This window comes from Diabrotica virgifera, chromosome 9 (assembly GCF_917563875.1).
Source record: "Diabrotica virgifera virgifera chromosome 9, PGI_DIABVI_V3a".
NCBI lineage: Eukaryota > Metazoa > Arthropoda > Insecta > Coleoptera > Chrysomelidae > Diabrotica > Diabrotica virgifera.
This window is the reverse complement of record NC_065451.1, coordinates 26,329,909-26,342,814: the sequence shown is the minus strand read 5'-3', so window position 1 is coordinate 26,342,814 and position 12,906 is coordinate 26,329,909. Positions and strand designations below refer to the sequence as shown.

Below are 12,906 nucleotides of genomic sequence, written 5' to 3'. Positions count from 1 at the left end.
GGAGCGGTCTCACCACATGGACTAAATTTATAAAGCCAGTGTCTGACGAATAAAGAGATATGCATCAGAAACAGGACTCAACACAGCCAAAACACAAAAAATACTGGAAACTGTAGAGATGAGAGTAATGAGAAGAATTACAGGAAATACGCAGAAATATCTAAAGAAGAGTGAAGACATTAGAAGAACATGTAAACAGTATATAAACGGATGGGTACTAAATAGAAAAAAAGAATATGGAATAACCAGATACTTAAGCAGAATAGAAGAAACCCTTGTGGTCAAAATAGCAAGAGATAAATCACCAATTGATAGCAGTATCGGAAGACCACACAAAAATGAAGTGACAACCTTCCATAGAAGTATCAATCCGCCAAGGAACAAGCAGAATTGATTATAAAGAGGAAGATGAAGATAGATTATTCTTAGTTAGACAGAAAGAGATTATTCATAAGACAGACTTACAAATATCTTTGTATAAAAAACTAACAGATCACTACAACAAATCTCCAGAAATGCATTGGCAAAACTAAGAAAAACTGAAACGTAACTTACAAAAGTCCCAACTAGAAATAAAATCCAAAGCACTATGAATAGTTTAGGAAATTTTATAGGGGTCCAGCTCTTAAGTTAACACTTTATAGAATGTATAATATTCTGATTGTTAAATAAAGTATTATTAAAAAAATAAAGGAAATTATATTAGGTACATACATACTTTTCAATGTATGGGCCATTCCACGAACATACGCCTGTTTTGGATTACTTCGACAACGAATATTTTACTGTGCAACATAAGAAGTACGAAAGTAAATGGCGCTAATAATTATTCCAATAAACAACAATGTAATTTGCAATTTACTTTCGTTCTTCTTATTTTGCACAGTAAAATATTCGTTGTCGAGGTAATCCAAATCACGCGTATGTTCGTGGAATAGGGTATACCATACTTAAGTCCAATAAATTTAGATTGTCAAATATTACATGCTATTTGACACAAGTAACTTTTTATTACTATGATAAAACCAAATCTCTTTGATTTTTGTCATATATGTATTTCCAATAATTCAAAAGAGACTTATGTTGCAAAGAAGATACCATACTACAACGTTTCCTCAATGGTCAAAGTTCAACCCAATGTTTTACCACAGAAGTCACTTTTCAGGAATCTATATTGAACAAGTAACTAATAAGGAAGTACTGATAATGCCATCCACATCTGAATGAGTCCAATCAAAGTGCAAGAGAGATCAAATTTTCAAAGTATCTAGTCCATTCCTCACAAATTGAGCTCTGTTGAAACAGCTCAATTTGTTACAAACTAAAAATACCCTATGAAGAGATAAATGTTAATGACATCATGAGGCTTTTGAATTTATCCCCTTTGGAAACCAGAAGGAACTATTTGGATATTTGTACAATGTATAAAATCATAAATAATATTATTGATGAGCCCGATCTCCTGGCAGCTGTTGCTCTACTTGTTCCATCGATTAATTCCAGAAATAGTCAATTACTTAATATTGGGTTTCATGGAACAAATAAATTATGGTATTAACTCACCTATTTGTAAAATGTATCTTATTTGTTGCATGTATGTGATATGATTCTTAAATTGTTACTTCCAAACTTTTTGGTTTTATGTATGTTTCCTCTCTTTATATTTCTTGAAATAAATCTGAAACTTATTGTGGAACCACTTTCTGGTAACATCCTTAATCTCTGCCTATTATAATTTATAAAACAAGGAGATTACAAATAAAGGAGATGAAAGAGACTCTACAATGCGCAGTCACATTTTGTCTATTCGTCTAGGAAAAATTTCAAAGAAAGTGGATTCCGTGTACTCAAAATATGAGTAAAATGAAAAACTAAAGACAGCGTATGTTTCATTTCGGTCCAGAGATGATCCATCATCCCCAGAGCAGAATTATAATTCTGCTTAAATAGACAGTTTGGTTTTGTTGTGATTCAAAGGTGTTCATGTAGCCCCACTGAGGAGACTGAAATGTACCTATGGGGATGATGGATCATCTCTGGACCTAAATGAAACATGAGATAACTTTCATTTTTCATACTTCTGTTATTATTCCAAATTTTGAAAATAAATTGATTTTTAAAAACTACTTTTAGAAATTCAAATCTATAATATAAGCCTCTTTTTTGTTGAAGATTTGATTTGCGCATCTATAATAAATATTAACTATAAAAACCTTATCCTATGTGTCGTCTGTTTTGTGCAAAATATAAAAATAAACTACAAGTAACTACAAAAAAAAACTATGTGTCTTTAAATTTTAAAAGAAGCAGACTTGGATGACAAATTTCAGAACTCTACTGGAATCAGACTGCATATATGAAAATTAACGGAGAAGAAACAGATCACATAAAAATACTATGTGGAGTTAGGCAGGGATGTATCCTATCGCCGTTGATATTTATTATGTACTTATGTACTCAGAGAGAATTATTAATGAGGCTATATATGGAGTAGATGAAGGCATCCTTCTAAATTGAGAAAGAGTAAACAATATTAGATATGCCGACGACACCATGGTCATAGCAGATAGTTTAGAGGGACTTCAGAGGCTCATGGACAGAATCAATGAGTACAGTCAACAGTATGGACTAAACATTCAATACCCAAAAAATCAACCAAATGATTATCAGCAAGGAGAATAGAAATGGGGCTCATCTATACATTAATGTAACGCAGATACAGAGCGTAAAACAGTATTGCTACCTGTAAAACATACAGGAAATAAAGTGCCACATAGGAAAGGCAAGAATGGTTTTTAACAAAATGAGCGCCATCTTCAAAAGCCACAACATATCCCTAGATACAAAAATTAGACTTTTGAGATGTTATGTTTTCTCTATATTATTGTACGGAGCGGAGGCATGGACGCTTATAGAGGTCACTATTAAACACGGAGGCACGAACAAGGATGTTCTAGAAAGAATGAAGAAAGAATCGAAGATTGTATTTACCATCAAACGCATAAAAATGCAGTATTTGGGACACGTTATGAGAAATCAACACCGTTACTCCCTGCTGCAGTCCATATTGCAAGGTAAAGTCAAAGGTAAGCGAGGATCCGGTAGAAGGAGAATATCATGGCTGCGAAATTTGAGAACATGGTTTCAGAAAACTTCAACGGAACTGTTTCGAGCCGCAGCGAGCAAGATTATGATTGCGAATATGGGGTCTATTGAATAAAAAGAAGTATTTGCTTTTACTTCCTCGTATTTAAGTATTTACTTAATAGTAATTAAATAAAGCATTAAAGAAATGACTTTATTAAAATTACTATTAAGTAAATACTGAAATACTTGTAAGTAAAAGCAAATACTTTTTTTTATTCAATATACCCAATATTTCCAACATTCGAAAAGAATAGGAACCAGAAGAAGAAGCCTTTAAATTTACTTTAGGAACTTTAAATGTATGTATTACATACAAGCAGTCCAAATAAATCTTTACCTGTTCATGATCCTTAACTTGAGAGTATGTCAACAATTCTCGACAACCATCAAATCTGTTGACACATTTAAACAAAATGTTTTCAGCAATTTTTCCATACTGTGATTCTACTGCTTCGAAATTATGGATAGCTTGTTCCTTTTTATCAACACATCTTCCACATTGTATAAGCCTGTTGGGATAAACTTTTGTGGGTTTCACAGATAAGTATTTATGACAAAAACTGCAAAGTAAAGTCTCTAGGATATTATCTGGAAGTATAAACGCCATAATAATATCCTACAATAACGAACAATAAATTGAACACAAAAAACAATTCGAAAATTTGTAACTAAAAAGCCGAAACTTGTCTAAATTATTCTGACCCTGACGCTGACGACAGGAAGAGAGAAGAGAGGACAAGAGGGAACTAGGGAGGACCAGACGAGAGAGACAGAGACGAGAGTTGTTTGTTTGGTTTGGTCTGGGTGCACGTGCTAGTGGCAAACAGTGTTGCCAAGTGACATGAATGAACCATTGTCCGGCAGGAAGAACAATTTGCGGCTTTCTTGCCAAAAATGTCTTTTATAACAGTAGGTTCAAATGTAAATAACTTTCACTAAACAATACATACAAAATTAACAAAAATATATAATTTTTATTAAATAGGAAACATAAATAAACGCCAAAAACATTAACTGAAAACAAAATTATTTCAAAAAATCTTCAAAAATGGAAATGAAAAAAGAGTGTGTGTATAAAAAGGCCCCGTCTCACCATCAAATAATTGACAGTTATTTGATCAAACTTGACAGTTAGTGACACAAAGTGACAGTTAGTATGTATAGTTTGTGTCACTAGTCAAGTTTGACTGTCAAGTTTGATCAAATAACTGTCAATTATTTGATGGTGAGACGGGGCCTTTACTTGTACCATAGCCACCTTTAACAGGTGGCTATGCTTGTACGCACGTAAAAAGTTACGGCATAGGTAAGTTGAGTCCCGTATGCATCTAAACATTCCGTATATGTATTTGGACCATAGGAGTTTTCTATTGGTTCGTTGCAGCACGCGGTAATATTTTAACCAATAGACGGCGAGGTTCCAGATGCATATACGGAATGTCAGTCGGTCCCAAATTCATATACGGAATGTTAAATATCGTACACCGAAAAAGATAAGTTTTTTTAGAGTCTTTTAAAAGGAGATTGATTTTAAAATACTTGTTACTGTATTATTAAATAAAAATAAAACAATTATAGTATTTCGAATGTTATTTGGTGCGAAATTCATATGCGGAATGTTAATTATTAGTAGACCAAAAAATGGGACTTTTTATTAATCAGTTAAAGGAGACTGATTTTAGAATACCTATTTTATTAATGTATTATTAAAGAAAAATAAAACAATGATTAGGTACCTATTTGGTGCGAAATTCATAAATGGGAGGGTATAGATTTAAAAGACATTATTTCTTTATTTGACTAAGGTTTCGCTTTCTCAGAATTTTTAATGACTTGCACGTGTTTCATTCACAGTCATTTGTTTCGAGTTTCTGTCATGTGTCACATAATATTAATATGTACGACATACGTTATTGGTATATACAATAATACAAAACAAAAACGTATGACGTAAATATATTAATATTATGTGACACATGACAGAAGCTCGAAACAAATGACAATCGATGAAAAGCCCTTTATATCAATTATGATGTCACTACCTGTATCATAATGAACTTTATTATGATACAGATTTCCATTAAGATAGGGGAAGGGCGGGCACAACGGGGTGGACGGGCAAGACGGGGTACCGCGATTGAGAACGAAACCCCCAACTCTATCTACTTTGTACCGTCACGGGTACTTGTAGGAGACGAGCCTCTGTAATTTGATCGAGTTTTAAACTGGTAGTGCAAACAATACCGTTGTAGGCGACTGAAGTGTATTGTGTGACTAACAAACGAGTAGTAGTTGTAATTGTTAAGAGCGATTTAAACTAAGGTTAGTACTGTTAGGTTATTTGCACATTATTTTTTTTCATTTCAGCTAAACATGTACTATTTTGAGCGTAATATGTCGTAGCGGTTTTTCAAATAAACAATGTTTTAAGAATTTTTTAACACTTAACCTAAAAGTAGTGCAAAGCGGGCTAAACGGGGTAGAGTAGGGTAGGGTATAATGGGGTACCCCATTTTGCCCTTCCTTAAATTAGGTACTTTCTTTCAGATGGTGTTTAAATACAAACGTGTCACCCAGAGGCAGAGCTGGTCTACACAGTCTATGGAAGGGGCGGTCAGAGCAGTAATCAACGGCGAAATGGGACATTACCGTCCATCGGTTCAGTTTAATGTCCCACAAACCACACTCGAACGTTATGTGAAAAAACGAAAAAATGATCCAGATGTGCCTATTTCAAAAACTATGGGAAATTACAAGCCAGTTTTTATACAGACGCAGGAACAGGAAATCGCTGGTTACCTAAAAAATATGGAAGAACGATTATTTGGGTTTACGATGGAAGAATGCAGAGGTCTCGCCTTTCAGTTAGCTGAATTAAATGGTGTTGATCATCCATTCAACAAAAGAACTCGAATGGCTGGAAAAGCTTGGATGCAAAGCTTCTTAAAGAGACATGCGGAGCTGTCGATAAGAAAACCTGAGGCTACGTCTGGAATGAGAGCTAGAGGGTTCAATAAATTTGCTGTTTCACAGTTTCTTACACTACTGGTAGAAGTAGTTCTAAAGTATAATTTTTCAGCCGAAAAAATATATAACTTTGACGAAACCGGAATTACAGTGAATCCAAAGGGAAGTTCCAAAGTTATGGCTACGAAGGGTAAACGGCAGGTGGGTAACTTAACATCCGGAGAACGCGGAGAGTTAGTAACTGCGGAGATATGTTTTTCAGCAGCAGGTGCTTACATGCCTCCTATGTTGATTTTTCCTCGCAAAAGAATGCAGCAAGGGTTCATGGATGGACTGATGCCTGGTGGTTGGGTGGAGTTGAGTCAAAAAGGGTGGATAGACATGGAACTCTTTTTTAAATGGTTTAAGAAATTCGTAAAATTTTCTAAAGCGTCAAAAGAAGCACCGGTGCTTCTTTTATTGGACGGACAGTTTTCCCATACAAAGAATTTGGAATTAATAAATTATGCAAGAGATAACGGTGTAATTCTCTTATGTTACCCTCCTCACACAACTCATCGGCTGCAAGCTCTTGACGTCTCATTCATGAAGCCGCTAAGCACTTATTACGATGTCGAAGTGAGAAAATGGCTGAGAACAAATTCAGGTAGAGTAGTGACATTTCACCAACTCTCATCATTATTTAGTGCTGCTTTTATAAGGGCGGCTACAATGACAACTACTATAAATGGGTTTAAAAAAACTGGGGTGTGGTCTGTAGATTTAGGTGTTTTTTCTGACGCAGATTTTTTGCCATCTGCAACAACTGAGATTGAAAAAAGAGAGAGAACTCCTGAACAAAATTGTGAGGTCTATCGAACTAGTAGTAAGCCAAACCAGCAAACAAATAATAATCCGACGTTTTCTGATGAAGTGCCATCAACTTCAAAAGCTATTACTCAATTCGAAGAAATAACACCAAGAAAGAAAACGATACCCACCGTTAGCCCACAACCAGACACATCAAGAGCTACTGTTCCATTCGGCGAAAGAACCCCTGAAAAAAATACAACACCAATCAGCAATGCGAAGCCAGGTACCTCTAGTTCCAATGATTCAGCTTTTCCGATAGTATCACCAACCGTTTTTATGCCTATTCCGCAAGCCAGTGCTGCAACTAAACGGAGTTCACACAGAAAGGGAAAAACTGCTATTTTGACTTCTACTCCTTACAAGAAAGAGCTGGAAGGCGCTTTAGAAAAAAATAAGCCGAAAAGAATGCCAATGCTTGGGGTAGTAAAAAGAAAAATAGGAACCATCAAACAAACCGAGGGTATTAAAGGGAAAACTATCACGAAAAAAGTAAAAGTTTCTAAAAAGTGGGATTCTTCAAGTGATAGTGAATCATGTGCTAGTGACGCAGAGTGCCTTTATTGCGGAGATCTTTATTCTACATCCTCTGAAGGATGGGCTTCATGTCCCAGGTGCATTCGTTGGGCGCATATGTCATGCGCTGGGATTGAAGAAGATGACGAAGAGATTTTTGTTTGTGAACTCTGCAAATAGGTAGTTTACGTGTTTATTGGGTTATTATGCCTTATTTTGATCCTACCCCATTTTACCCTACCTGACGGGCAAAACGGGGTAAAAGGACTTTTCTTAATTTTTTATTGTTTTCATGTTGTATTTGTTTTTTGCTAGGAATAATTTATGTTTTTTTTGGATGTCCAAATATGCTTTTATTAATAAAATCATATGATGTTATTGTAAATATACACATTTTTTTTGTACTGATCTTTCAACCTTAAGTACCCCATTTTGCCCGCCTTTCCCCTACAGACTTTTAACTAATAGGGCTTTTCATCGATTGTCATTTGTTTCGAGCTTCTGTCATATGTTTTATAATCTTTGTAATATAGTAAATATACACGGATTATACGACATATGACAGAAGCTCGAAACAACTGACTGTGAATGAAAAGCCCTATAGAATCGCGATATGACATTCGCGATAAAGGTGGCACACGCGCAGTAACCAATGGCGAGTCAAATACATACGCTTTGACAGTTCTTAATATGTAGACAAACTGTCAGACTGACAAACTACTTAATTTGTTTGCGTTACAAAATTAATAAATTTGAATATATTGTTTTTGTGAATTATCATAGAACAAAAATCGTGTATACAACTTGCATTTAATTATCATTATGACGCTCGTACTTTATACGAAACTCGTTTCGTATCCTTTATACTCGCTTCATAATGACCATCATTAAATGCTCGTTGCATAATATACTATTAAAAACCAGTCTCATTTTAACTGGGTTTAATAAAAATCGTCTTTTTGTTCTACGAATATTTATCCTTACGAACATTTTTTCCGTAATAAAAATAAACAAGAATGGTATCCCGTTTTGTCCAACTCTCCCCTAATAATTGAATTATAGGGCTTTTCATCGATTGTCATTTGTTTTGAGCTTGTGTCATATGTTGTATAATCTGTGTATAATATTAATATAATACAATACACGGATTATACGGCATATGACAGAAGCTCGAAACAAATGACTGTGAACGAAAAGCCCTATATAATATATGCACATTGTTTTTTTTTCACATTGTTTATTTGAACTGATACGTAACTTGGAAGGTTTAGCAAATAACTTCAGACTAACATTTTTATTTTGTCGGTGTGCGCGTACTTCAGACTGTGTTCAGGCTGTAATTTTATAAAAATTTCACTTTCAATGCATTTTCGCCAATCGCGCCTAGAACTTCAAAAACATTTACGAGTTCTACGGTAATATCGGAAAACTTGGCAGCACTGCGTACGAGTGGCAAAATTCGAAAAGATGGATGGTTTAATTTTACCTGGAAAATTTTACCCCACCCATGGTCGGGTAAAATTTTCCATACTCTAAGAATTTTACCGGTACTATTGTGCGGTGTTGTGACGTCGTGATATAAAATGGAAAATATGCGATAACGACAAGTTTTAAATCATCAAACACAAAATAGTAATTTATAACGTTTTAAACTTTACAAAAAATTAAGCACAAAATCTACAATTTTTAATAGATTTTGAGGAAACTGCAGGAAACCGGACTCCACCTCCTTTTCCGGAAAGTCAACAGTACATAGAAAAAATGAGTCGGAATGCTTTTCAAGTGTATATGTAGGTACCTATCTATGTATGTGTGCAATTTGTAGCACTGTCTGCTACATACAGTGCAATTTGTAGCACTGTCTGCTGCCTTGAAAATATGTTATTTTCAAGGGCGGATCCAGAGGACGGCGATGCGCTCCCCCCGAGAATTTAAAAAATTTGTTGATTTTTTGTTGCTCGACAAATAATAATACTTTAATAACGATAAGTTTTCTTCTTCTTTACGTGCCATCTCCGCGACGAAGGTTGTCAATCATCATTGCTATTCTAACTTTTGACACTACAGCCCGAAAGAGTTCAGCTGAGCTGCATTCAAATCATTCTCTGAGATTTCAAGTATATTGCAGTTTTCTTATTTTCATGGAATCCAGTATCTCCCTGCTGTTCTCTATTCTTCTTAGTACTTCTTCATTGGATATTCTGTCTGTCCAGGAGATTCTCAGCATTCTTCGATATGTCCACATTTCAAATGCTTCCAATCTATTGAGACATTGTTTATTAAGAGTCCATGTCTCCACACCGTACAAAAGAACAGAAAATACATAACATAACGCTAATAAGTTGAATATGATGATACGTTTTGAATGTCCTTAAAAGTGTGTGAAAAGTGCCTTAAAACTCACCACTCACATTTATTCCTATTAGAGATACTATATTAGTAGATATGAGATCAATCAAATTACACCGTTTATTATTGAGATCAGTATTTGTTACTGTAACAAATACTGAAAAAACAAAAATCTATCTTGTTCAAAAAATACACCAACAAAATTTTAAAAATCAGCCAAAAAACACATTTTTGAATGAAAATTGATATAGTTTATTTAATTATTTAGTTGCTATATTACTTAGCTATATCGCAAAGGTCTGATGTATTACCTACGCTTTTTTCATTCCATTGAATTTTCATATCATTCCATCCAGTGGCGCACTCAGAGGGGGTTTTGGTCGTTAAAACGCCCCTCGCCCCAGGGCATATAAAAATATATAACCATTAGTATGAAAATGTAACTTGTATTTCACAAGTAATACAAACAAATTTCAGTGCCCAAGCCAACCCCCCCCCCCCCCCACCCTAGAAGAAAATTCTAGGTGCGCCACTGCGCACATACCACATCACGCGGAATTGGAAAATGACGTGAGATCTCGCAATACCGAGATGTAAGTGTTCCGGGATTGGAATCCCTGATTATCTTGTAATGGTTCATATAATTATTAATTATTATCTTATCACCCTTGTCGTTTGTAATAGTTAGTAATTAAACCTTTGGAGTCTAAAAATAATATACCTATACCTACCTAAGCCCAGCGGCGGATCCAGCATCGTTAAGAGGGGGGCCGATCATAGATATATAATAACAAGTAGATTAGGTCAGGTCCGAAAAATAGCGTAACGCGGAGCAGTTCGGGTCGGTGGTCTATCTATCTCTCTCTACCGGCGTGTACAGGATTATCATCATCCAAAATAAGAGCAAGACATATTCGTTTAATTTTTAAATGTCCTACAAAACAAACATTACGTTTGTTTTTAAATAATTGAGGTGACACCGATTACTTAACACAAGTGCACCAGTTTTCAATAACGCTTCGTCAGCGGTTCAATATTATTCTTAATTCAAGGTCAAGCTGAAGTCAGCATTAAACACATCAACACTTTCCGAGTTTATTTATAGTTACAGCAAAGCATTGTGGATCATTCTATTTCATTAGTTTATCAATTATCATTCGTGATTCAGATACATTATTAGACAGCTAAACTTCAAACGTACCAACTAGTTACTGTGGTATTTAGAGTTGGTAAATAAATAAGTATTCAGTAAAAGTGTTTACTTCATTAACCCCTATCATAGGGGGTAACTACCCCGACTAACCTAGGATGTTCCTGAGGATGGAGTACCATCACAGGCGCTTAGCTTTCTCTCCCTACCATATGATGGCCGCCGCCTCTGTGTTTGTGTCGTTCCATTACTCCCACCTCTTGGTAGATACGCTCACATCCGCACGGTAGACAAAGATAGCTAGACCACCGTACTTGATATTGGCGTTACACCCCGATGCATTGAGTGGCATATAACTAGTCTGGTCTATGGTTAACATGTCTCTGGGGCCGATTGGCTAAAGGCTATAAAGGGATAAGATGGTAAAATCTGCACTCGGCTGAATTTGTATGAGGGTCGTTTTTTTTTCAACCTCCGTTTGTCCATAAAAAATTCCCGTGAAGCGTTTCGCCATTGCGGTGCGCAGTGGGCGACAGCGCATCTCCCCCGCTACACTCTACATTAATCCCGACTTCCAGGCATCAGTCTGTACTGTGCTACACACGAAACAACATGGCCGCAACAATTTGTTCTCCCGCCAAGTGTGAATTACGCGCTGTCATTCGCTTTTTGCAGGCAGAAGGCAATAGTGCAGCTGCAATTCATCGAAAGATGTGTCAAGTGTACGGAGAAGGGTTTATGAGTAATGGGGTTGTGCGTGAATGGTGCCGAAAATTCAAAGAAGGACGAAATGATGTGCATGACGAAGGGAGTCAAGGTCGCAATTCTGTCGTTACAGATGAGCTTGTTCAACGTGTTGATGAAGCGGTGAGAAACAACCGTCGCTTCACTTTAACATCGTTGACAATGGAATTTCCACAAGTTTCATTTGACACACACACTTGACACATCCTTGATGTGTCAAGTGTGTGTGTCAAATGAAAGCGAATGACAGCGCGTAATTCACACTTGGCGGGAGAACTTATTGTCGCGGCCATGTTGTTTCGTGTGTAGCACAGTACAGACTGATGCCTGGAAGTCGGGATTAATGTAGAGTGTAGCGGGGGAGATGCGCTGTCGCCCACTGCACACCGCAATGGCGAAACGCTTCACGGGAATTTTTTATGGACAAACGGAGGTTGAAAAAAAACGACCCTCGTATTTGGATGTGGTAACTAGAAAGTGCATATTTCAAAACCTCCTTAGCCAAATTTTTAGCTCCCTATGTGACCCCAGGTGTCCCCTCCCGTAACAATGTGTTTTTTAAAAAACAATTTTTTCTGAGCGATCCTTGGGTTTAAACAATCTGAAAAACTTAAAAATATACATTGTTATATCCAAAATCACATTTTTGTCTCATACGCAGTATACAGTGCTATGTCCAAAACCACTAATTTTTTCAGATTTTTTTATCAAAATTGAGTTCAGGAAAATTTTTTGAAATTTTCAAAAAAATTTAGGTTATGTAAATTTCGAAATAACTTATTTTTATGTCCCCCCTTTATATCCATAGCGTTTCCTGAACGATCCTTTGCTTAAACAATCGGAAAAAACAGTTCTGTGTCCGCCAAAAATTTCCTCCATAACCTAAATTTTTTAGAAAATGTCTAAAATTTTTCCTGAGCTCAATTTTGATCTAAAAATTTTGAAACAAAAATCAGTATTTTTGTATATAACTGCAGGGCCGGACTGGCACATAAAAAAGGCGCCAACCCAAATCCTAAAAAAGGCGCCAGACCCCCCTCCCCTTCTTTACACGAAACTTTTTTCAAATCCTAACGCATGTATTTTCAAGTAACGCTATAAATATTACTTGTGATTTTTTAAGTTTATTTTACTTTAAATCCATAAAGTAATTTACTATTTTTATTGGAAATAGTAAATTACAT

At 35.8% G+C, this 12,906-nt stretch overlaps 1 protein-coding gene across 2 annotated transcripts in view; it reads right to left on the bottom strand.

Moving 5' to 3' along the window:
* The window catches only part of LOC114332060 (uncharacterized), a 58,064-nt gene extending 54,105 nt beyond the window's left edge, over nt 1–3,959 (bottom strand). Inside the window, exon 1 of one of the 2 annotated variants that reach the window (XM_028281768.2) lies at nt 3,485–3,959. In XM_028281768.2, coding sequence (XP_028137569.1) covers nt 3,485–3,754 — 270 coding nt within the window. In that variant the 5' untranslated portion in view covers nt 3,755–3,959. The remainder of the gene's footprint in view (nt 1–3,484) is intronic. The other variant, XM_028281767.2, reaches the window with a different exon arrangement.
* Nucleotides 3,960–12,906: the final 8,947 nt, after the last annotated feature.